Raw genomic sequence first — 25,377 nt, 5'->3', positions numbered from 1 at the left:
CTGGTTAAATTCCTGTGACCTTATTTTTCTTTCCCATGATTAATTTTCATCCATTGAAAGCACAGACTGGTGCTCTCAGACTATGGGCTAATGCATATGTATTTGCCTCTTTTTAGTAGATTCTTAAAAATAACATCAAAGTCTTAGCATTTCAGAAGACATTGTGCCCTTCTGTTGTCCACAATTTATGTGTTAATATCAGCAGAAATGATAACTTATATTCAACCTCACTAAAGTGATAATAGACTGAATCTGACCCACACATAGTTGTCAAAGTTTTTAAATTATGTATTTTCAATTTGAAACTATGGAATTTCATATATAATCTTAAATTTCTTGATTACTTAGCAACAGTTGCTCAGATTCCTACCTGGCCATAACCAGCTTATGTTGAGTAGTAGTTGCTTCCCTTACAGTAGGAAATATGCTTTCCCACTGAAACAGCCCCCACATCTTTCTGTTCTTCAATCCACTCTCTGCTTTACTCATTTGAAGTTTCTTCAACAGTGCTTACAAATCATCAGCGAGAGTATAAATTGGTGCAACTTAGGTGAAGGAAAATTTGACAATACTTATCAAATTGCAAATGCACATAAACTTTGGCCAAGCAATTCACTTCTAGAAATTTATTGTTATACTCAGATATTTGCAAAACAACATGAGAACAAGGTTATTCTTTGAAGCATTCTTTATAATAATGAAAGATTGGAAACAATCTGTTTGCAGAATGGAACTAGTTCAGAAAAGATAGCAAGTTTTCACAAAGGAAAACTATGTAGCTGTACAGAAAAGAATGAGAAAACCCTCAATGAACTAATATGGAGAAGTTCCAAGGTATGACAGTATTAAGAAAAGAAAGACAGGGAACAAAACAGTGGATTTATTATGCTACCCTTGGCATTGAATGTGTGTGTATGTTGGCAAGGATATGCAGAAACACCTTAGGAAGAATCCACAAAAAGTCTAACATTGATCTCCTCTGAAAGGGAAACCAGATATTTGGGTAAGGCGTGAGGGAGAACTATTTTTTCACAGAACTAGCCATTGTACTTTTGGCCTTTAAAACCACTTGATTATATTGCCTATCTAAAAATATTAATTTCCTCCTGAGCCCTATAGGCATTTGGATTTTTGATGTAGGGTATGCATACAGTGAGCAATAAAGGGGGGTATGTGCCTAACCAAATGCAAGTGTTTTTACTTTAGGATTAAGAGTGTTTTTAATAAGAGTCATCACAAGCATGCTGGGCCTTGAAGCTGTTACTGTCAAGTTTTTATCATTTCCTCTGTGAAGTTGCACTGACTTAGTTTTGAGTTTTAAATCATACCTATTTTCAGCTTCCCTGAAATCAAGAGTGTCCTGTGCGACATCAATTAAAGTAGATGTACTTTCAATTAAAGGTGTTAAGTATGCATCTGAAAAGATTAATTCTTTATAAAAGGATGACCTTCAGTAGTTAGACCCAATTAGGCATTTTTCCAACTATATTTCATCTTGATGGGACAAGTCTACTACTCACAATCAATCACTGTGATCTTTTCAAAGGTGAGCGTCTTAGGTTCAGAGTCATAAAAGACTGCCTTGACTAGGCCATCCCCATGACTTGAACCACAGCAGACATAGGTAGAGATTGTGGGTGTTGGATGAGACTTTCTGTGGTATTCATATATAAAGCATTAGGAAGCGTGTGATGATATTCCCGATAAAGTTCTTACACCTCTCTTATTGCAGTCTTAGTAGAACAAACTAATTTAAATAGGACCAATCAAAAGAAAAAGGTCAAAGGATGCCAATTAGTATTGAATCAAATTCTTTTATATTTTTTCCTCATTATGTCATTTCATTATTAAATGCATTATTAGTACTTGTTTTCCTAGTGATCGTTTTTTTTTCTTATTAGACTACTTTCATTCTAATTTAACCTCTGTTCATACACAGCACACCACACCAAGATGATTAAAGATGCTAATGGTTGTTGGTGGTTTTATGATAATATGCACAATCTTAGGGAATCTTGTTCTTTTAAAGATGATAGGAATTGAGCATTGCTGTTTGTATTGGTTTCCAATATAGACTTATTTATCCTCACTCTGCCCTTCATCAAATTTGTAAACTTAGAGAAGCCATTGAATGTAATAAACTAAAAATGCAGCAGGGCAGAGCGAGAAGAAAGATGAATAATGGGAAATTAGCTATACCCCTTTGCATATCTCAAAGGCTGATTGTTGGAATCAAATGAGATTACACACACGCACACACACACACACACACACACACACACAATATACACTTTTTCCCTGGTATTGGAGAAGGATTGGTTCCAGGATCTCCCACACAGACCAAAATCTACAGATGTTCAAATTCCTTACATAAAATGTCAAAGAGTTTTCATGAAACATTCTCTTGCATATTTAAATTATCACTAGTCTACTTTTAATGCCTAATACAATGTAAATGCTATGTAAATAGCTATTATAATGTTTAGGGAATAATAAACAGAAAAAAAGTCTGTACATGTTCAGTACAGACACATTTTTTTCCTGAATATTTTCAAATTGTGATTGGTTGACTTCCATGGATGCAAAACCTGTGAATTTAGAGGACCAGCTGTGTTTGTGTGTGTGTATCTATGGAGATGTATTGACAGATCTATCTAGATAGACATGTAGCTATAAATATAGGGGTGTTTGTGTGCGTATGTGTTGGTGGGGGGAAGGAGAGACATATCTCTATGTTGCTTAAAGTATGGCCCAGTTACCCTGGGAATTCATTAGATCTTTAGAGAGCTCATGAGGTCAAAACTTTATAATAATATTAAAAAAATATTTACCTTTTCACTTCATGATTTCACACATGTTCAGTGGAATTTCAGTGGCTACCTACCTGACACTCAACATTGCAATAGATCTCTGAAACAGCTATAAAAATGCAGCTACCTTAAGCCAAACATTAGAGAAGCTTGCAAAAAGGTCAAACAATATATTTTTTCTTTTGGAAAAGAAAGTTTTTTTTTTGTTTTATTTTGTTTTGTCTTTCACACTACTGTGGACCAAATTCAAGGCCTCATGTGTTAGGCAACCACTCTGCCACTAAACAACAACCCAGTCTAAAAATAATTTTTCATAAAAATACGTACATACATGAGATAAATTAACGTCATTCTCAATTCAATTAATCTTTAAATTTTTATGATTTTTAACTTGTAACAGTAAATTTGTGTGTGTGTGTGTGTGTGTGTGTGTGTTTTACTGGATATTGAACACAAGGCTTCATACATGCTAGGCAATACTGAGCCATATATCCCCAGCCCTTTTATAAGTTTTGACATAGGATCTCACTATGTTGCCCGTGCTGGCCTCAAACTTGCAGTCCTGCAATACTATCCTCCTGCCTCAGCCTCCTGAGTAGCTGGGATTACAGGCAAGTGCCACTGTGCCTTGCAAAACTTCTAATACAGTAAATCTTGATAGAGTCCCTATATAAACAAAATCCCTGTGGGGGACCTAATACTTTTTAAGAATGTAAAGGAGGTCTAATACCAAAATGTTGGAGAACTGCAGATATATAAGGGCACTATTAAAAATACATGGTGATACATACAGTTTATTAAGACACTTTAGGCTGATCAAAATAATGTAGCTTGCAGACAGCCCTTCCACTGTTAGTCACTGATTGGTAATGGCACTTTCTACTGTCAAGGTAGGGATGTGTAGTTGGGGTCCAAGAGGATCTGTGAATACCATATAATTATCTTCAGTTTCATGCATTGGTCATGCGTCTACTTTTTTATTTTTAGAGTATATATACCATTTTCACGGTTGTCAGATTCCCAGAAGATCCTAATGGAAGCACACCTATAAGATTTGCAGAAGGTCCCTGGTCCTATTCTGTTCCCAAGAAGAGCAGTGATAATGTCCAGGTGGGAATCCTTCAGGGAGCTGCAGATATCATGGCTCAAGGACCTCTTGTTTGAGCTTAGGCTTTTTATTTCTCTCCACAGCACTTGTGGAAATTAACTTTTATAGGCACCGAGAAGGCCTTTCTTCTAGTGGGTATTAGGCCCTTCGCTTTCTTAAGGCCACCTTGCACTTAGTGTGGTAGGATAAGGTAGGACATAAAGACTGGAGATCAAGCCATTGACCAAGAGGGGCCCAGAGACCATATCATCATGGTGTGGCCGCTGTTCACAGGGACCAGGAGATATTGCAGAGGTTTAGAGAACTAAGCTGAAGTGCTGAACAGGGCCTGCTCAGCCTGGCCTACACTGGTAGGAGGACATTCAGGGGAGGGTGTTCAGCCATCTCTGTCTGCTTCTGTCTTGGACACCTTGCTGCTGAGCTAGTAGTTGAATTCTGATGTAAATTACTAGTTTCCTAATGCAGTTCCATAAGGTGTTAATAAACTTTATTAACTTTTTAACTTTAAACTTTAAATTCTGGCATCTGTTGAAAGGTGCTTATAATATTTTAGTGTTATGAGAACCTAAAATATTTCTGATTATAGCTTGCTGCCACTTATTATCATTTATTGAAATTCAATAGAAGTAGAAAACATGTATTCTAGATATTTATTTGTTTATCTCCAGAGTGTCATTTATTTTTTAATTGTGTATGTTACAGTTTTATGTAAGCATTTTATATTTACTTAAAGTTTTATGTATTCAATGGGCAGTTTCATAACATTCAGAGGTCTGGGTATTTAGATACATAACTATAAAATGCATACCTTGGGCTGGGGTTGTGGTTCAATGGTAGTAGAGCTTAGATCTCCTGCTTAGCATGTGTGAGGTACTGGATTTGATCCTCAGCACCACATAAAAAATAAATAAGTAAAGTTATTAAAAAAAATGCATGCCTTGTTTTGGGCATTTTCTTGCTTGTTTTTAACAGGACTATTTCTCCTTTTTTTTTTCACAATAAAATCTGTATTTCCAGGGAAAATATGAAAAAGCATGGATTATCATTTATTTTGGACTAGAGGCACCTAAAATTTTAAATTATGAAATTAGATTTATGGTTACTAATTTAGTACAGATTTTCTAAAATTAACATTTTGTTTTTGGAACTTTGTGATACAGGTATGTTTAAATAAGGTAAATTAAATTAGATGAATAAATCTTTTCATTTATTATTATCATAACCATTTCTTTCAGTGGAGGAAATATTTGGAGGTCATCCAAACTAAAATGCTAACTATGTGTTAGTAGCATCTTGTAAAACTTGGGATTTATTTAGTTTGATTAAACTTTGCTTCATTAGGTTTTAATGTGCTACGTGTTATGTATTTCAGAAACTCCAGAAAGGAACTTAATGATATACGATTTGAGTTTACTCCAGGAAGAGGTGAGTTTTAATTGAAATTATTATTTTAGTGCTACAAGAAGCATTTCAGAAATTGATTGCAAGCATGTGGTTATAATTTGCTATTCAAAAATGCTTTGTCTAAAAGCAAAGGAAGGAAGGAGGGAGAGAGGGAGGGAGGGAAGAAGGAAAGGAAGAAAGGAGTTTTGATAATTGTAAGGATTCAAAACTGAACCACTACTGACTGAATGAATCCCGTTGACACATGCGGTACAGTGCACACTCACACATATAAATTGGATATATTAGCTCAACCATGAAAATAAGTACTGGCATGGTAATGGGAAATTATGAATATATAATGAGAAGCACCAGCAGTCCTAATGAGTGTTGAGCAGCAAACAATGGTGTCATTCAAAAAGGTAGCACTCTTTGCCTCTCGGTCTCAATTCAGGTTTCAGGAAACCTCTCTTGGGGAGTGTTTGTTGCCTCTTTTAGCTCTAGGCACCAGGGGTGAGCTCGATAGGAACAATGTCGATTGTCTAGTAGTATGCAGTTTGAGTATTTTAAATAAGTTGTTGCAACTGCTTGAAAGCTGGTCTGGTTGTTCCTTCAGCTCCTGCATGCCTGAAATAAAGGACCATCTTTTATCTTTTGCACCTAGAAAAAAAAAGATTGGTTTGCCTTAGAACCTAAAATAATCTTGGTTAAGTAATAGATAAATAACATTTAAAAGTTTCCAGAGATCACAATACTAATTGTTAAGAAAAAAGTATACTATTGCAACTATTTGGTTTTTAAACAAAATAACCCAGAAAACTTTAAAATCAGATGTTAATGCTAAGACCATAACAGTTTTTCATGACCTCTAAGTTCAGATTTTTTTACATAGATGAAAATGGTTTCCTCAATGTCTATATTGAAGACCTTTCTTTTTAAAAAAATTTTTAATTTATTCTAATTTGTTATACATGACAGCAGAATGCATTTTAAATCGTAGTACACATATAAAATACGTTAGTCTCATACATTTTAATTTACAAATATATGTAATATTTGATTTATTGGAGCTTCAAATAAATTTTAATTTGACTAAATAAATTGTATTTGCTAAAATTCTGAAAACTCCGAGGTGCAAGGATTTTCTACCTTGATAGCTGTTCACTAAGTAAAATGTCTTGACATCATGCTTCTGTCACTTGCAAGGAGAAAAACAAACTCAAATGCCCCTGGAGCCAAAGTAAATGGTGGGGCACTTCAGGAGACAGGGCAATTTCATCTAATATATTGATGTTCAGTTTTTTTTAAAATAACTTTTTAGTTATAGATGGATATGTGATACCTTTATTTTATTTATTTATATTTATGTGGTGCTGAGGATAAAACCCAGTGCCTAACACATGCAAGGCAAGTGCTCTGCCACTGAGCCACAATCTCAGCCCTGATATTCAGTTTTGAGGGAAAAAAAAAAAATTGCTGACAACTGAATAAAATATGTTCCTGGGCTATATGTGGACATTGACTCCTGCTTTTGATCTCTAGTCTTCTGTAAAGGCAAAGATTTCATGATTTCCATATATTTAAATTAAACTAAAATATGAAGTGTCTTTTGCAAAATAAATGTCCATAGGGCCCTCATGAATTGCTAATTGATTTTTCTTTCCAGAAATCTCCATCTTTAACAATTTAGAGTCTGTCTGTAGAAATTATACAGCACCACTCAGGGTTATCAATAAAGCTATTTATTTTATCATAATATAAAAATACTGACCAGACAATGCTGTGATAAAAATCTAGTAGTTATACACTATCTCAAATACAGTAAGTAGAAAGAACAGATTCTTATTTTAAGGTTGCTTCTTTTCATCTAATTGTTTGAAATTAACTATGGCAATGAAAATAAATTTTAATTTTGAAAGGTAACAAAGGAACAAATTTCCAAGTTGAGGATTTCTCTGGATAGGCGAGCCCATTAATGCATTTGCATTACTGGTCCATTTGTACTGCCTTTGGCAGCCTCATTTGCCAGGGCTCATTTGAGAGTCTCTGCTTTTGTTACCCAAACAGAAACCATAGCATTGACTTCTCAATGCTAGTGCACCCTTACTGAGCAACTGAGCACAGCCCCATTACTAAGGGAAGCCCCACATACATTTCACTGCACTTCCGTGAATCCTGATACTGTCTGTATTTCAGACATGATCTGCAGTGAATCCTGTGGATGCACACCAGCTGGACCCTGAGTTTGTGCTGTGTGTAAACATGAATGAGTATATACAGCATAAAACATAACACAAATAAAATATTCTCTGTCCTCATTAGAAGACAAGTCCTTTGTGTTTACTCTGTCACTGTAGGCTCTGGAAGCCAGACATGAATACTAGATTATTTGATCCATTGATATAAAGAATGTTGAACAGCTGAAAGAAAAAATAGATTACTAATGAAACATGAAATAATTATTTCACATTTCTTTTCTAAATTGTTACTTATGCTTTACTTACGTGCATACAAGATGACTGCATAATGGCACACACACCGATGTGGACTACTTCCCATTTTGGCCATCTTATTATCACCCATTTGCCATTTTGATATGACTCATCTGGTGCCCAAGAGTCCTGAAAATAGGAGGACATGCTGTACACTTTAATCATTTGGGAATGTCTGTTCACCGTGGTACTGTTTTAGTGCTAGCCTTCCATGTGGCTTTGTTTGACTATCCCATTTTCAGCTATGTTCTGTGATTGCAGCTCCTTACTCAGGTATAAGATCTTATTGCTGCTTTACAGCTGGTGTAACACATTGAAATGCTTTAACAGATGATCAGTCACTGAAATATAATGACTGCCTCCTGCACACCCAGTGCCTACTAGGTGTTAGATACTTTAATTCAATGTGCTTCTGTTCCTGAAGACTTGGGTGGCATCCAGGAAGGTGGAGAATCTAGGCTGAGTGTTCCAGCAGCTTCAGAAAGAGAAATCACATTCAGGGTAGAGCCTTTCATTATGCTATCCTGGGTTCTACCTTAGGGGGTCATTTCATCACAAAGGGACTTTTATAAGGTTCCTTTTGTACCTCTGATGAAAAGGACAAGGCCCAAGATAAGTTCACTTAATATGGGATTTCATAGTTAGTAAAGTTTCTATATATTTCTTTGCCATTTTACTTCATTTTGTCCCATTGTATGATGATCCCATTATGAAATGAAACCAGTAAAATGGTAAAATAACATGATTTCTCTGAACGTATAAAGAATATACATTAGGTTTCAAATTATTATTAAAAATTTGAGGAATTGGGCCAGGTGCAAAAGGGAGACAAAGAGAGCAGGAGGGTGGAAGGTGCCTTTCAGGTGAACTTTGTGCCATTGTCATTAGCATCTTCCTTGCCAATTTTTTTTCCCCCAAGTACTTTCTATGTGACAAACACTGGGCAGAGCACTTCAAATGCCAAGAATTGTGAAAGACAACTGTAGCTGCAGCTACATACTCATGTGTGTGCATGCATCTCTCTCTCTCTCTCTCTCTCTCTCTCTCTCTCTCTCTCTCTCTCTCTCTCACACACACACACACACACACACACACACACACACACATATTTAATTCATTTGCAAGCCACCAGGGCCAGTTTTTGCTGTGGGCAGCTCTTAGCACGTCAAACTACAATCCGGATTTAATGCCTGTTGGATTTAGCAGCCTTGAGTTGCTTTACTTTGAGTTGCTCCCTGACTTTGGAAGACACTGATATCAAGCCTCCAACTACAGCTGAAGGCTGCCCAACCAATTTCTTTGTATCTAGCTACAGTTCTGGATGTTTGTGATGTTGTCAGAGGCTGTGGAGACCAAGTCACCTCTCTCGTAAAAACATAGAGGTCTGTAATGGTTCTTTTGAGCTTGTGGTAATTTCTCAATTCCTCTTTATAAAGTCTTCAAATAGAAGATAACGGTGTTTTCATGTTCATTCATAACCCTTCAATTAAGCAATTTCAGCTATATTCACTTGCCACAGCCTGTTCAGTCCCATCTTTATGAGATTGCCAACTCCTGTCACTTATCATTGAGAAACTACATTATTTTACTCAACCACATTTTCTAAGAGAATGAATCTGTTGCTATCAGATGATCAATGTCATGTTAAAGGAGTTTCTTAATAGCATGAAACTAAGTGGCTCATCTTAATAGTCCAACAAGCTCACAGGCTGTTTATACCAAATTTAAGGTTGTATCAGATGCCACTCATTCGGCCTTTGCCATAAATTCTGAATCAGTAGCTAGAAAAGGTTTGATGGTGGCTGGATTTAACCTTGGCTAGAAGAAAAGCAGCATCACGGGGAATGGTTTTATCTCCTAGAAGTGTGTTTGAGGAGGAATTCAGATCATAACCAGAAGGCAAAAGTTTTTTGGTTCATCAAAAGTGGAAAAAAAAAAACAAACAACTTTATAAAACATCTGTTGAATAAATAGCAAGATGCAAATTGTACATGGTGAAATATATTTTATGTTGCTTTTGATTTTTTTTCTTCCGACAGAATCTGAATTACTGAATTAAAACTCTTGTGGGTGATTTTTGTAAATGAAAAATATATATTTTACATTGTACTGGATTGTTGATTTTTATTTTATGGTTACTAATACATATTCATTTCACATTTGGACAGATACGGCAGATGGTGTATCTCAGGAGCTCTTCTCTGCTGGCCTGGTTGATGGTCATGATGTAGTTATAGGTAAATTGTTTTTTAGTATGCAGTGTCATTTTCTTGATGTATCACGTGAAAATGTGTTTGTTTAGAAGCAAAAATTTTCACTAAGGAATAATTCATTCTACATTTTAAAAAATTCTTGATGAATTCTTACCTATTATGTGAAAGTCAAAAGCTCTAAATATAATTCTCTCCCATTTACCTGGACGTGATTTACCAGATGAGGAACCTCATTTATTGGACACATAACAAAGAATCCAGAACTAAGATCCAAAGTCTACCATGTAGCAAAAATAAGATACAGTAAATTCCATGCACCGAAGTTTGGGAACCTTTGAGGCCATTTCTCATAGTTTCTCTATCCTTTCTAATAAATCCAGATGTTAGTTTCCCAACCTTCAGCGGTACTTATCATGAAATCTAGGTTGGAGGGGACTTTAAGATCATTCAGCCTAGTTCTTTTGTTGTATGGTTAAGGGAACAAATTTCCCAAAGAGGTTCTGAGCTTTGTCCAGAGTCATGCAACTGGGTTTTGGCAATGCCACTTCACTTTGAAACTGTGGGTCTTTCTACCACTTTGAGAATCAAAAGATAGTTGCCTGGAAATGGGAGAGTCTGCTAGATGTGAGCCCACTGAGAGGAGCAAGCAACAGTGGTTGGACCTCCTGACCGACAGAGGAGGTGGAGATGCTTGAAGAGGCAGGTGAGGTCACTGAAGAAAACCTGGGATATCCTGGTTCTACCCAGTAAGGATGGATAGCTCCTTCTCCTCAGCAAATTCTGAGTTTATAAATACTTTATATATTCTCTATTAGTGTCTAGCCATCATAATGGCCCTGAGTAATCAAGAGTGCTTAACATATTAATGCTAAAACATTACATTAATTATATTGTTAATTATAATAGCAACAACTAAAAGAATATATGGTCCAATAAAACTTCCTTCAAAAATACACAAATCAAAATTAATGTTTGAATTTACAATGCTCCCTCTAAGTGATGTTTTACTATTAAAAAATCATCCATTCAAAGTAAGTTCTTCCCGAGTAATGCTGGAGTATGTGACAGAGGGAATTTGAGGTAGATATGTACAAGTATTGGAATAATTTGTTCCTATAAACTTGCATTGTTAGTCATTAGAAAGTAAATTACTGTATTTTATTTAAATAATAATATATACTAGATTTATGTTGGGAAATTAGAATTCTGATTAAAGAATCAGCATCTATGTTATTCATATGCAAATAATACAACATAAATATAAAGATACCTTTAAAATTAGAAAAATATGTGTTGATTATATATGAAGTGTGCACAGTAACTTCACAAGGAAGCTACAATTCCATTGCCAAAGGTTCCTACAAGGGGAGATATGTCATATTTTAAAGGAAATTCACACAAACACATTTACATATTCATATATTTATTTATATGTGTATTTCTATTTATGTCCTACCTTTCACACTTTCCTTTACATTTCTGTGTGATCTCATGGCCAGCTGAGTTCTTGCTCAAGTTTTCTGATCAAATGTGAGGGGGAAGCAGAGAGAAAAGGTCGATTCAACTTTGGTGTCTACTTTAAATTCCATCTCAGATTTCTTTCTCTAAACTACCAGTTCCTTGATAGAGGTGAGCACTATCATTCTCATTAGGAAAAATAAGCACACACCTTGGTATCTTGGTATCTTAGCTTGGTATCTTAGCTCAACCACAAAAGTGTGGAAAACAGTTAATGACTAGATCAGGATATCCTGCAAGATATATTTCCCTTAAAGAGAACTATGGCTCATATACTGAGCAGCCAGAATTAAAAATTAATCAACAAATGAAGTGAAAATAATAGTTAAAAACCCTCTTTTAAACAGCTGCTGATGTCTTCCATTGGGCACAAAGTCAAGGACCACATTATCTTCATTTACACTGATCCTGACAAGCAGTTGGAATATGGGAAGTAAGAGATCTATGGGAAGGCATTAGGTCACATCTGTCTTTAGGCATGGTCTTGCTCCAGGCCTACAGTCAAATTTAGTGTACCTCTTTATTTGCCCCACACTCAACTGAGTCTAAAATAGAGGGGTTTTTTTTGTTGTTGTTGTTGAATGTTTAAAAGGAAGGAACTAAGAAATTAAGTCAGAATTTCTGTATAATTTATTAAAATGCGTTTTAAACACAGTAAATAGCCAGAAAGCTTCTGTTTTTCTATGACTTAATTATTCTTCTTAAAAGTGTCTTCATTTTGCCTTTTCCCCCTTTGGAGCTAAAGCATGGCTATGTGTAAGATGCTGGAGAAAGCACAGGCCTGAGTAACTCTTCCTTAGACTTGCACAAGGATGTGATACCTGAGCCTTTGCAGGGTTTGCATGTTTCACTTGATAATCCCCGTTGAGAACAGGTTGTTTTTGATCACTATTTTATGTAAGGTAGAGAGAACAGGTTGTTTTTGATCACTATTTTATGGATGTAAAACTGAGGTTAAAAGAAGTACCTGGAATATTGTAGCTTGTACTGGTCCTTGAATTTCTGTCTCTGGACTCCAAGTTCAGAGCCTGTCCTTGACACCCTATATAGGGTGGTTCTTGAGTCTCCTGGGGGAAAAAAAATAGCTTGTCTTCGTTTTTTATTTCTTAGAGCAGCTTGACAGAAAGATAAAATATGTTTGATCCCGTCCTTCTAACCAATCCCAGCGATTCTTAATCCCTCCCTCCTCACCTATTTCCCTCCTTACTGGATATGTCCCACCAGCATATGAATATGTTTTTATTTCTCCCAGCTTAAAAAATTCCTACCTCTGTTCACCTGACCTCTTGATACATTTATTTTCCTTCACCCCCTTACAGTTGAATTTATCAGAACAATTGCCCCTGCATTCAATTCCTTTCTTACGATGGTCTCTTGAACCCGCTACAGCCAGGCTTTTGACCTCCCCACTCCACTCGAACTGTTCTTTTCAAAGCCCTGTCTGGGGCGGACACACCTGGCAGATGGGATGGCAGATGCACAGGTAGGAGCAGCCAGAAAGGGGTGAGGTCCTGTGGTGTGAGAAGGACTCCATCTTCCTAAAGCTGGGGCTGATCCTCTGTGCTCATCTTCCTTGGCCTGTCAGCAGCACTGGCACAGTTGACAGGGCTCTCCTCATGACAAAGTTTTCATTTGACTTTCAAGACTCCATCCTCTTTTGGTCCTCCTGCTCCACTGGGAAGACGGTTTGTCCTCATCTCCCTGACCTGTACATTTTGATGTGTCAAAGGACTCTCTCCTTGGACCTCTTCTCTTTTCTCTAGTCACTTACTCCTTTGGTGATCTCTTCTACTTTCCTGATATCAAATATTTTCTATTCTCTGGCTTCTAAATTTATATCTGTGATCCAGATCCTTTGAATTCTGGACTCACATCCAGCTCCCTTTTTAGCATCTTCATTTAGCATCTGAAATTTCAATTCACATCTCCAAATTCCAGCACCCTGGTGTTTCCTCCCAACCTACTGCTACAGTGGTGTGGCACTCTGTTGATGTCACCTTTAGCTTTCCAGGTGCAAAGGCCAAATATCTGAGATTTGTGCTTGACTTTTCTTTCTCTCCTGCCCGACATCTACCATATCTGAATGTGCCAATAGTTACTGACCATCTTGATTCCTGTCCTATTTCAATCCCTTCTCATTTCCAAATTACCACATTTGTCCCTTTACTGGTGTCCCAGCTTCTATCCTTGCCTCCCTTCAACCTATACTCATTTTAGCAGCCAGAGATATCAAATCCATAGAGAGAGAGAAAGAGAATAGTGTAGTCAAATCCATAGAGAGAGAGAAAGAGAATAGTGGTTACCAGGGGCTAGGATGAAGGGAGAAAGAGGAGTAACTGCTAATAGATATGGGGTTTATTTAGGGATGGAGAATATTTTGGAATTAAAAATAACAGTAGGCACACATCTTTGTGACTATACTTAAAAAAAGCACACCAAATTTTGCACTTTAAAGTGGTAACTTTTATGATGTCAAATACATCTCAATTGAAAAGGAGTCAGATTACGTTAATGCCTTAATCAAAACTTTCTTAAGGATTTCCATTCCACCCCTCAGTGGCCTCTGGTCACTGCACTGTGTGTACCCTGTCACTTCTCTCCTCTTGGCTCCTCTTCCACAGCCACACTGACCTTTGGACTGCCTCCAGGATGCACCTTCTTCAGGCACATATCTGATTACCCCACATCTCCTGGGGCTTAAATACTATCTGCAAAGAGCTTTTCCCAACCAGACTATTTAAAATTGCACACCACCCCTAGCTCTCTTCCACCTTTTTTACTTTATTACCTAGCCTGGTCTCTTCCTCTTCAGTAGACTACATGTTTCACTCATTTATTTTGTTAAGTGTGTGTGTGTGTGTGTGTTTCCCCTTGAGCATCAGGTTCTTGAAGGCCAAGTTTTTTATATATTTTGCAAATTGTCATATGCTCTGTGTTCCAATATGTTCATTTCTCACAGTATGCCCTCAATAAATACATGGTAAAGATAAACAAATTCCATTTTGAAATACATAGATATCTTATAACACTTTCTTTAGAAACAAAACATACTTTGAATATAGAACTCTAGTGTTTTAAGAATCTTTTAAGATTGTAAAACTCAGGTATTATTGGTAAAAATGCTCACTTGAGGAAGGCTGTGCAACAGTCCAATTCATATAGAGATTTGATGATTTCTTACATGTGTATTTTTTCAGCTTCTATAAAAATAAAATAGCTATCATTTAAATAGATTAAAATATGGGCTTTTTCCCATCAGCATTTTCTTTTGAACTGGAGTAAATGCTTACGGTAGCATGAAAGAGCTGAAAAAAGCAATAGCCTATGTTATGGAGCTGTGAATGTTATGGCTTTCACCATAGCATAGCAAACACAGGATACAGGAAAAGCTTCATTGCTTACCTTCAGGGTAATCTGCCCAGGGTATGCAGAATTTGGATTGAGGAATTTACAATTTACAAAGCAGAATTTGGATTGAGGAAGGGCTGGTATAGTGAAATGGAGTGATTACTTTTCATACAGAAGCAGGGCAGTGAAGAAATTAAATGCACTGTTTGTAGACTGAAATCATAAGCCCACTTCAGTTGTGCTTAAATTCAGCACTACCTTAGGCAAGAACAGGAAACAGTTTTAGGCTCTGTGTAAATAGACATTCATAAGGTTGGCAATGCCTTCTGGGTGGGTGTTGATTTGAAAAAAAAAAAATAAGTTTGCAAGATGAAAAACTAGATGATATGCATGTACAAGTTTACTTATCTTGCCTAACTGCTTTGGCTGGAAAATGTAAATAGACCAGATCTGAATCCCTATTCCACTTGTCTCAAAGAGGATTCCCAAGGATGACCAGAGAAACTCCTTTGCCTCCTGATTAAAAAACAATCCATTCGAAAGAAGTTTTCTCTGGAAGGGGAATTGGGGAGGGGGAGAAGAAGAACAAAAAATTTATTTGTAAAAAGGAAACAAAAATCCTAAATTCTGTTCAGACCTTGTGATGAATGATATTTTTTATTCTCTTTATAATGAGTTTCAGAGCTTCAGCATGAGAAGGGACATGGGCAGATGTGTTAAGCTAGGCAGTTTCAGGACCTGCTCAGCAGCTCCAATCTGTAAGTGCTACCAGAGTCTTAGGTACAGGACTGATCACCTGTGCAAGAGAGGAAGCTACCTTGGGAATGCCCTCGGACACCTGACCACTGACTGTTCCTGTTGGGGTTTTATACCTCTTTTCCTGGCTGTGCAAGAACATATGTCTGTTTCCTTTAAGTGGAGTTTAGAGCCAGATGTTGGAATTTCTGTCTCCTAATAAAAGAACTGTTTCTGCATTCATTTGTACAATTTTCCTCTGATGGATATTGAGCCTGGCTGATTCGTTATCACTGAAATGAAAGCTTATTTTAGCTATATGTGTTTCCACAAGCTCGCTCTGTGGACTTTCGGATGTATTATTTATGTTCCTGAAATGTTTATTTTCTGTTCTTGAAGAATCATATTCAAACCTGTTTGCTTTGCAAGACTTGTCATTTATGTCACCTCCATGATGCCTGCTTTCTGCCTGCCCCTCACTTCCACAGTTGGGAGGACAGTCTGTATTCCTCTAGGATATGGAGGATTAGATTCTCGCCACCCTGTGACACAGGCTTCTGTCACACAGTGCTTCCTGGTGCTGTCTCCTCTTCATGGGGAGGTCAAAGGGGCATTTAGGGTTAGGCCTGCTTTCTGTTATTGCCTCTATCATCCTTGTTGCACAGAGGTGTTGAATGAAATCATGGGTAAAGAAATACATTCAATTCTGTTTGACAAATGTAATTCTGGATCAGCATGTGAATTGATAATATTGCAAATATTGTTACACTCTTTAAAAATGAAAGAGTGATTCACATGATTATTCTTCCTTTCCCCCCTCCTGCCTCCCTCTTTCTCTCTCTCTCTCTCTCTCTCTCTCTCTCTCTCTCTCTCTCTCTCTCTCAAACTGACCTACCCACATAGCCTGTGATGGGATGCCTAGAGGGTCTCCTCTCCCCTAGTGCTTGCTGAGTGTTTCTCAAACCATAGGCTGTGTGATGCCTGCATCAGGGTCTTATCTGGGTTGCTTATTCATCATGCACAATTCTGAGTTCCAGTCTAGTGTCACAGCATCAGGAATCTTGGGCATGGAGTGAGGAAATTGTGCTTTTTAAACAAGCTTCCCTCTGGGACATCTTATACTATTGGAATTTCATGGTCATGTGTACTTTCTGTTTGTAGCAAGTAACCTTTGGAGACTGTTTTTAGCCCATTTTATCACGTGTATCTTCCCAATCTTGCTAATGTCCTCTGTTTTTCTGCTTTACTTGATTCTCTTCTCTCATTAGAAGTCTGCTTTTAGACAGTACCAGTTCTCTTTTTTAAAGTATGCATTTGCATGTATGGATGGTGCGGATGCTGTATGTGTGAAAGAGCCTCACTGGTGTCAATTTTTACCATAAGGAGTCATTACGGTTTTTATTAAAACTAACATTGCTGCTCAGGGTGCAGTAGCTCCTCCAGGTGGCTTTAGCTTTTATCTTTCTATATAATGGCCAAGTATCTTTAGACTTCAAAGTATGCAAGCAACAGAGTCTTGGCTCATTCATGAACATATGGTTGACTGTGCAGTGCTGCTCCCCAGCTCTCTTCAGGGCAGTTCGAGTGTGTTATGAGTGATTGGGATTTATTGAGCAGCAGTGCACTTTTACAATGGAAAAAAAGTGAACATCTTCTCTCTTATATTCAGTTAAGTGATTATGCTGTGGTGTTTACTGATGTTGAAATTTAGTGAAGAAAAGCAGTTTTCATTAACAAAATGGTGTCTTTGACAACTGTACTATGATTCTCAAGTGGGTGTCAGTTTAAAAAGGAAGAAAACTCCTTAACCCCTCATGTTCCATTGTCCCATATATAGGACACCTGTAAAAAAAAACAGGACATAATGGGATAAGGAGTTTTCCAGGTTTAGACAGGCTTGGAGATTGTTGAATGATGTTGATAATTATAGTCTAGCTATTCCTGATTTAAAGTGGTCTGTGTGTTAAGTTTAATCCTCCAGGGAATTAGGAACTTTACATGCCTTGGGACTGCTATCCAGATTACTTTCCTTGATTTTCTTTTTACCAGAAATGTTGAACAATTAAATATGGCTCAAGCTTTCCATTTTCAAAAAAACACTGCTGCCAATTTCATTATAACTCATTGTTCCTGGTTTCCAAATATCCTTTAAAAAAATCTTTATTGAAGCATTTATTACCTAAATAGAAAAATATCACAGTGATATTAAACATTGGTGTACAAAAATTATTTTTAAATATTAACAAGTGATAGACTAGACTTTAATATCAAAGTGCCATGATTATTGGTTATTGATTCTAATTCTGTTAAGATGAATGACTACCATTTCTAAATGAGTTAAAATATTCAGCAACTGAACTCTTTGGAGAAGAGTTTCTGAAGTGTCACTGTTTCACCATCCACAAAACTGTTTGCTCTGTGGAATGCTGGCAACCAAGCCAGAGAGGTTGTGCATACATACACACAGCCCCCACAAATTCAGCATTTATTTGGTCATAGACCTAAGGTTTAATGTATTTTTCAATTTTATCTAATTAAAGCAGAAAGACAGGTGGGCAGAAGCAAAATGGGTAAAATGGTTGCTTTAGCAGAGTGTAGTTTTTATAATCTGATGACCATACACACCTGCCCAGAAGAAAGTGTGGCTAGCAAACTGTCAGAAGCTGAGCTGCAGTGCTCCCTCACAAGTCCTCTGCCAGCTTAGACACTCTCTGTGCTTACCTGCATGTAGATTATAGGTAAAATGAGCAGCTGTCCAGACAAGGATTGGCAGATCTGTCCTTTATAAAGAACATTTGATTTGGGACAGAAAAGGATGATGCAAAACTACTCTTCAAAATATAGACAAATATTTCCTGAAGTTCTGGCATAAAATTACATCTGTAATTTCCCTAAAGATGCTTCCTATTTCTATATTACACGATTATGAATCAGCGCAGCAGTAAACCAAGCTTGCTGTAAGCCCTGATTTTCCAATTAACACTGTCACTTTTTATTTCGTTAGGAGTTGGGTACCCTCTTTAAAAACCACTGGTACAGAGTCCAGTTAAGACTTGTACTTAATTTCACTTAAGTGAAATCAAAGCTTGCTAGTGGATTAGTCTAGGTCACTAGAGTCTTGCTCTTTTTAATTACTTCAAATTGTCCTGTTTTAATTAAAATGTTAATCTAGCTTTAAACTCAGGAATTAGATATGCCTCAAGATTATACTCAATCCAGCCAAACGTTTTTTTGAGTATTACAGTAATCACCATATTACCAGTCCCTGCCTATGACAAGAATATTTTTCTTATGGAAATGTAATAGGGTTACTTTGGATGAGGAACTCTAGTCTACCCTTTATGATAACATCCATTTTTCTAAAATAACCAAGTGTGTAAGATTTAAGTTAAATGATTCTTTTCTTAAATAATCATCCAATAGTATCCTGATTCGTGTGTGTGTGTGTGTGTGTGTGTGTGTTTATCCACTTCAGAAATCTCTGGGTCTACATAAATTTTAACTATTCCCATCAATAGTACAATATTCTAGATATAAATAGATGGTCAGATATGCTTATTATTAGCCTGACAGGCAGGTCTCCACATTTCAAAATGAAATATCACTGCTGGTTTTTTAACTTTATTGGTGTGTCTCATAATAATTTCTTATATATCAGGAAATAAAACTTCTTGTTTACCTAATCACAATTTTTTTTTAAGTCAAGGGAGAAAATTAAGCCCACATTTTGGCTCCAAGTGGGCTTATTATCACTGTTTTGGCATCATGTCTAATTATGACTTTAGATTTGATACTGTAACTTGAATTTGATTACCATTGATTTTTAAACAAAGGCTTCCTTGCCAATCCTAAGAAAATAGTTCTTAATCTTGCACTTTGTAAGTTTAACATCCCACAGTTTACATAAACAGCATTTTCAAGACAAGGAGACACTTTACCTGGTCACCTTCTAATAGAGTAAGAAACTTGTCCTTGTTATCAGGATTATGCTCCCTCCAGTGTAAGATCAATATTTATACCCAGTTTTGTTCTTGGGCTAGTGTTTTTAAAAGCACACAGTATGTTTTATAACTCATGGTAAACAACCTGTAAATGCAGGTTTTCCTGAAGTATTCTGTGTCTGATGAGCCATAGATCCATCTAGCAAGACAGTTAGGAAAGCATTCAAATAGCCCTAGGTGCAGACTCATGGGTTTGGCTATACATTGTTCTGACCAAAGTATACTTAGGCAGAAGTGAAGGAGTTGTCCATTAGACTTGGAGGGTGAGGATGTTTCTGCTTCTTAATAGTAAAATGCTGTAACCTCTACCCTTCTTGTTCAGTGGTGAGAAGTTTGTTACTTGAAGTGAGGACATTATCAGATTCAAAGTATCTTTTCAGTAATAAACCCCCTAGAGGGCTAATAAAGATTCTGAGCTACACCAGTTTGTGGTTATTGACTAGGTTTTTAGAAATTTGATATACCCATGAATAATTTCTTCACTGGATGGGTGGGTCCAAGGTCAGAAATATGTTGCGGATCTTTGTACATTTTTGTCTTTCTTTGATTTGCAGGGTCAGGACAGTACAGAACATCAAAACTGCTGAGGCACTGTGTAGTCTGACTTCCCTTCCTAACTGGGTTGACTGTTAACTCTTACTTATCCTTCTCCATAATATCTTTCTAGTCCTTGTATTTGTTTATGAAAAGGTGAGAATGACATACATGAGAATGTAACACCTGATAGAAAGGTGGAGTAAGGTTAAAAGAGTATAATTTAGGAGGTGTTATTCGTGGGAAACATAAAAATACTACAGATTATTCTGATTGATGGGCTTCTCAGCCCCTGGCACAGTTCTGGATTTCTTTTTTAAAAAATGTTGGCTCTTTTCTTAGTGCTCATGAAAATTTTTATTAGGTAAGAGATGGGTATGAAAAATTAATTTTTATATTTTTTTCCAGATGGATTTTTAATGTCAAAAATATAGAACTCTGCACTTAAAATAACTCTGAACAGTGGCTTTTGTATATTTAATTAGCAACCATGAAATACCTATGCAGTTCAAATGTCTGCAGACTAAATGGTTTTTGACCACTGTTCACAGATATATGCTTGGGTTTATTACTGGGAGTCCCCAAAGGGAGGTGTGCCAGGGGTCCTTAAATCACTTTGGTAGTGCTGATTAGCATGTACTGGTATCATTGGTTACCACTCACCAGTGTCACCAGCCAGCATGAGGGCCCCATAATAGGTGTGCTGCTTCCAGAGGTTCCCAGGGTACTTCCCAGGCCAGAGTGCTGCTTGCTTTGATGCAGAAGTAGGGAGAGGGGCCTTCTACCATACATTGTCACACAGGCCCTGAAGTTCCTGTACTTATTCATTAAATTCGTTAAATAAAGGGTCTATGCTACTCTCTGATGGGTACACATGGTGAACAAACAGACAGGGTCCTTGCCCTCATGAAACCTGCAGTCTAGCATGAGAGGTAATACGTCTTAGGTGAGTCAACATGTCTGTGAAGTCACAAGCTATGAGAAGCATTCTGAAGGAAAAACAGTGTGCTCAATAAAGAGCAGTGAACAGAAGTTCTACATGGAATTTAAGAATAAAGAAAGCCTTCTTGAGGAGATATCTGTGTGAAGTCTGAGTTCAAGCCTGTCCACATTGGGCATGTTCATAGATAATGGACTTTACAAAAGATGACCAGGGTGGATGGATCACGAGAGTGAGCAGAGGGTGATATGAAATGAGTCTGGGGCGGAAGCAGGAGCCAGATCATGAGGACCTTGTAAACAGCCATTAGCTGTACTGACTTGCAAAAATGAAATCCCAGTCTTTAGTGTTTTGAGTTCCCATGAAAAGTATGAATCATGGGCCTTTCTCATCTTTTTCCTATTGAAGAGGACAAATGAATATTTTCCTTTAGACTCATTTCATTCTGCAGTTTACTATGGGTTTGATCCCTTTGCTGCCTGAACTGATTGCCATTTGAGGTGAATGGAAGCTACAGAGGGACGAGAACACTGCTCTGGAAGACCAGAGAAATAAAAGCCAAGATGATGTTTCCACATTGTAGGTTCATTATGTTGGAGGGCATTGAAAAGTGACTTGCAATTTAATGTTTGGGGACCAGGAGAACTGCAGAGATACCATTTAATAATTCTGAATCCAATTACTCTATCAAGACGAAATTAGAATTTCTAGAAAAGGTAAAACTTAGGCATTTAATTGCAGGCATTTTCCTTATATTAATTGGTAACCAAAGGGCCTTCATGTATAGTCCCAAAAGGATGAAGTAAATTTTCTATTTTATAATATTGCCTTATTCTCACAAAAATAGTGGAATGGGCTGAGATAGCACTATACATACCAGTAGAACTATTATCATTATAATAGAGTACAGATACATAAAATATTCATGTTCATTGAGTTAAAGCAAACCTGCCGTTTCAAGTCCATTAATTGCTGTTGAATTTAGTGAATTTTCTTTCAGGGAATAACATTCTAATTATCTAAATTAAAGTGTGCCTCATATTCAGAATGCAGGCTCAATAAAAAAAGTCTTTGTTTAGCTACCCTGTGTCCGGGTGAACTGGATGTAGGGCTGGGGCAATATTTTGTGGGAAAATTGCAATATTTTCCCACAGTTGTGGGAAAATTTATAAGTCAGTAAAACTTTCTGATATGACTGGTTATTTCTTTGTTTTTACCCTCTCTCTAATTTACTTTATTCTCTCTGCCATACTTTCAAGGGAAAAAGCTTTGCAACCTTCTGAGGACTCAAGAAAAGACACACATTTAATGGCATAGAAATGACTATGCAGAACTGAGGTTTCCATTAACTGACGTCTCCCACAGTTCTTTCAATAACGGATTTCAGATTGTTTATTGGTAAAGCAACCAATTAATCGGTCATTAGTAAAATCAATTTTTATTTGTGTCTTTGTGTGGGCCACATGGCTCTTCATACTGCACAGAGGTTGAATATACTTTATCTGGAATATTTGGGACCAGAAGTGTACCAGATGTCCAATTTTTTAGACTTTGGGATATTTGCATATACATAATGAGATATCTTGGGAATAAACCCCAAATATAAACATGAAATCAATCTATGTTTCATATGGACCTTATGCACAGTTGGAAGTTAGTTTTATTTGATATATTAACTGATTGTGTGCATGAAACAAAGCTTCAGGTTGTGTAGTTTTCTGCCATGGTATCATGTGAGTGCTCAAAAAGTTTGGGAATTTGGAGCATTTCTGACTTGGAATTTCTAGATTATGGATGTTCAACTCATATTATTTTTTTTGCGATTATCTTTTAAAATTATCTCCATCTTTATTTAGGCTTTCAGGATCTGGTGTGGGGAAGGAGCAGAGGCATTAAAATCAGAAACATCCTGGTTTTGTCAGTCGGTGTGTGTGGCATTGGGGAGTTTGTTCACCTTTCCTGTCCTCGATGTCTTCTCCACCCATGGGGTGACCCACTTAGCCCACAGGTTACAGGAGAGGTTAGTGTGATGATAGCCTCTCAGCAGCACTAGTAAGTGGTAGTTCTTTCCTCTTTCTATTTTAGAGTCAATTCACCTGTTCTCCTGTCCAATATCAGACTTCTTTTGTGAAATACCATCCCAGTCAGAGAATACAAAGCGAGCCTACAACTTCCCAAATAAAATGAGACTCAGCTCCCTGGCAGAAGTAGAGGTAGAAATTCCACCTGAGAAATAATGACTGAACCACTACAGTCCTACTTACTGTCCATGAGATTCTCATATTGGTTTTTGCTGCTTCTGTGCTTGTGGTGGGAGTTCCTTTCTCTCATTACTGCTCTGCCCCAAACGGTGCTAATAAGAGGTATAAAAACCACAAAATGAAAACAGACACTCAGAAAGAAATAGGCAACTGAATAAGTTGGTCTAACCAAATAGTTTGCTTGATGTCTATCTGGAGGTGACTCTAGGGATACCTCCTTGTTTTAGTTTTCTGCCTGTCCACCTCTGCCCTTTCATGTTAGCTGGAAGGACCATCCAGCATGTGTGTAATGCCTCAAAATCTAGGCGTAAGTGGAGAACCCAAGAGAGAAATGCAGATTTTCTTTTTCCTTAAGTTTATTGTTTGAGCCCTGATTCCTCAGCAATGATTTACCTTTGTCACTTTATGAGTTCTTTTGCTGGACACTTAACCTCTCATATTAGATGACAGGAATGTCCACCAGCTTCATGGGGAGTTCACATCCTGACCAAATGGTGTGCTTGCCCAGAGGCTGCAACAGCACAAGCCAGATAGAAGACGAGGCAGTAAGCTTAATATTTAATCACCTGGAACTTTATCCCCTGAATTAAGTGATGCTTTGAATCCCCTCTATAAAGTGTGAGACCCAGGGCATGATGGATGCTAATCTGTGGGAGATGGCACTCTAGTGGGTCCCCTCCTACCCTCCTTCCTGCTTCCACCAGGTAAATTTTACATATAAAAAGAGGTTGTTCCCAAACTTGCTTGCATAGGTTTATTTCTTATTAGAATTATAGCATTTAATTTGTTGAAAAAAATGTGAGTTCAAACAGTGAGGTACTTCTTCAAAACATAAGTTGAATGCTTTGGACAATCTTGATAAAAGCAATTGTTAAAACAAAAACTGTTATTAGATTAGGTATGGAAAAGATAACTCTAAAAACACAGAAGAATTTTTAAAATCCAGTATTTTTAAAAGTTATCTTGGCCCTACACTCCAAGATTAGACTGTAAATATTAAAACATTACATTTAGCTGGGCAAGGTGGCACATGCCTGTAATCCCTGCAGCTCTGAAGCTGAGGCAGGAGGATCGTGAGTTCAGAGCCAGCCTCAGCAAAAGGGAGGCATTAAGTAACTCAGTGAGACCCTGTCTCTCAATAAAATACAAAATAGGGATGGGGATGTGGCTCAGTGATCAAGTATCCCTGAGTTCAGTCCCTGGTTAAAAAAAAAAAAAAAAAAAAAAAGAAAGAAAGAAAAAGCATTACATTTAAGGCTCATTTGAATCACAGTTTTATGTATCCTGCTTAAACTATTTACATTAACTAACTCATTGATATTCCTAGCTTCATCAGATATTAATATTTCTTCCATTAGTACAGGCAGGACCAGCTATATAATTTGTGGGGCCTAGTGCCAGATGGAAAATGTAGGCTTATTTGTTCAAACATTAAGAATTTCAAGGTGGTGCAGCAGAGCATTAAGCACCCAGCACCCTTCTGAGCCTGGGCCCTGTGTGTCTTCCCAGACTGCAATCTGTGAGGATGCAAAGATGTGGGGAGGAAAGTTCCCTGGGGAGTGTAGCAGCTTCCCTTGGTGAGAGACAGCTACCCGTTGGTGAATTGCTGCTTAGAATGTGTTTTACTGAGCTTAAACCTACTGTCCTTTAATTTGTACCTCTGAAACAATGCAGAACTTATCTAGTCCCCTTTTTAAGTATTTGGAAACTGCCAAGGCCTCCTTTATCTTTTCTTCTAATGCACTTTTTTGGGTAGCAATACAGTCTCCATAACTTTCTCTTCCTCATCACTGGATACTCTCTTCTTGTCTTTTAGTGTCCTTCTCATGGACAGTGCCCACCTTATTGTATACAAACTCTGAACTCCTAAGGGGATATGAGGATGGCACAGCTTGGGGACATGTTGAGAAAATACTCTATTAGAATTTTAGATAGAATAGATACATTATTTTGTTTTGAACTTGTTAACCACATACTCTGTTTAAAATGTTTAATGTTTTTGTTATGAAATATGAATACATAGACAAGTATGTT

General features: G+C 37.2%; 1 protein-coding gene across 1 annotated transcript in view; it reads left to right on the top strand.

Annotated features, from left to right (window-relative positions):
• Positions 1 to 25,377, top strand: part of Stk39 (serine/threonine kinase 39) — a 266,714-nt gene that overhangs the window by 206,431 nt on the left and 34,906 nt on the right. Inside the window, exons 15-16 of the mRNA XM_046447447.2 lie at positions 5,291 to 5,343; positions 9,962 to 10,030. Coding sequence (XP_046303403.1) covers positions 5,291 to 5,343; positions 9,962 to 10,030 — 122 coding nt within the window. The remainder of the gene's footprint in view (positions 1 to 5,290; positions 5,344 to 9,961; positions 10,031 to 25,377) is intronic.

Source organism: Marmota monax, unplaced genomic scaffold (assembly GCF_021218885.2).
Source record: "Marmota monax isolate L192 unplaced genomic scaffold, Marmota_monax_Labrador192_F-V1.1 WCK01_AAM20220418_F8-fsc00007, whole genome shotgun sequence".
NCBI lineage: Eukaryota > Metazoa > Chordata > Mammalia > Rodentia > Sciuridae > Marmota > Marmota monax.
This window is presented reverse-complemented; position numbering and strand designations above follow the sequence as displayed.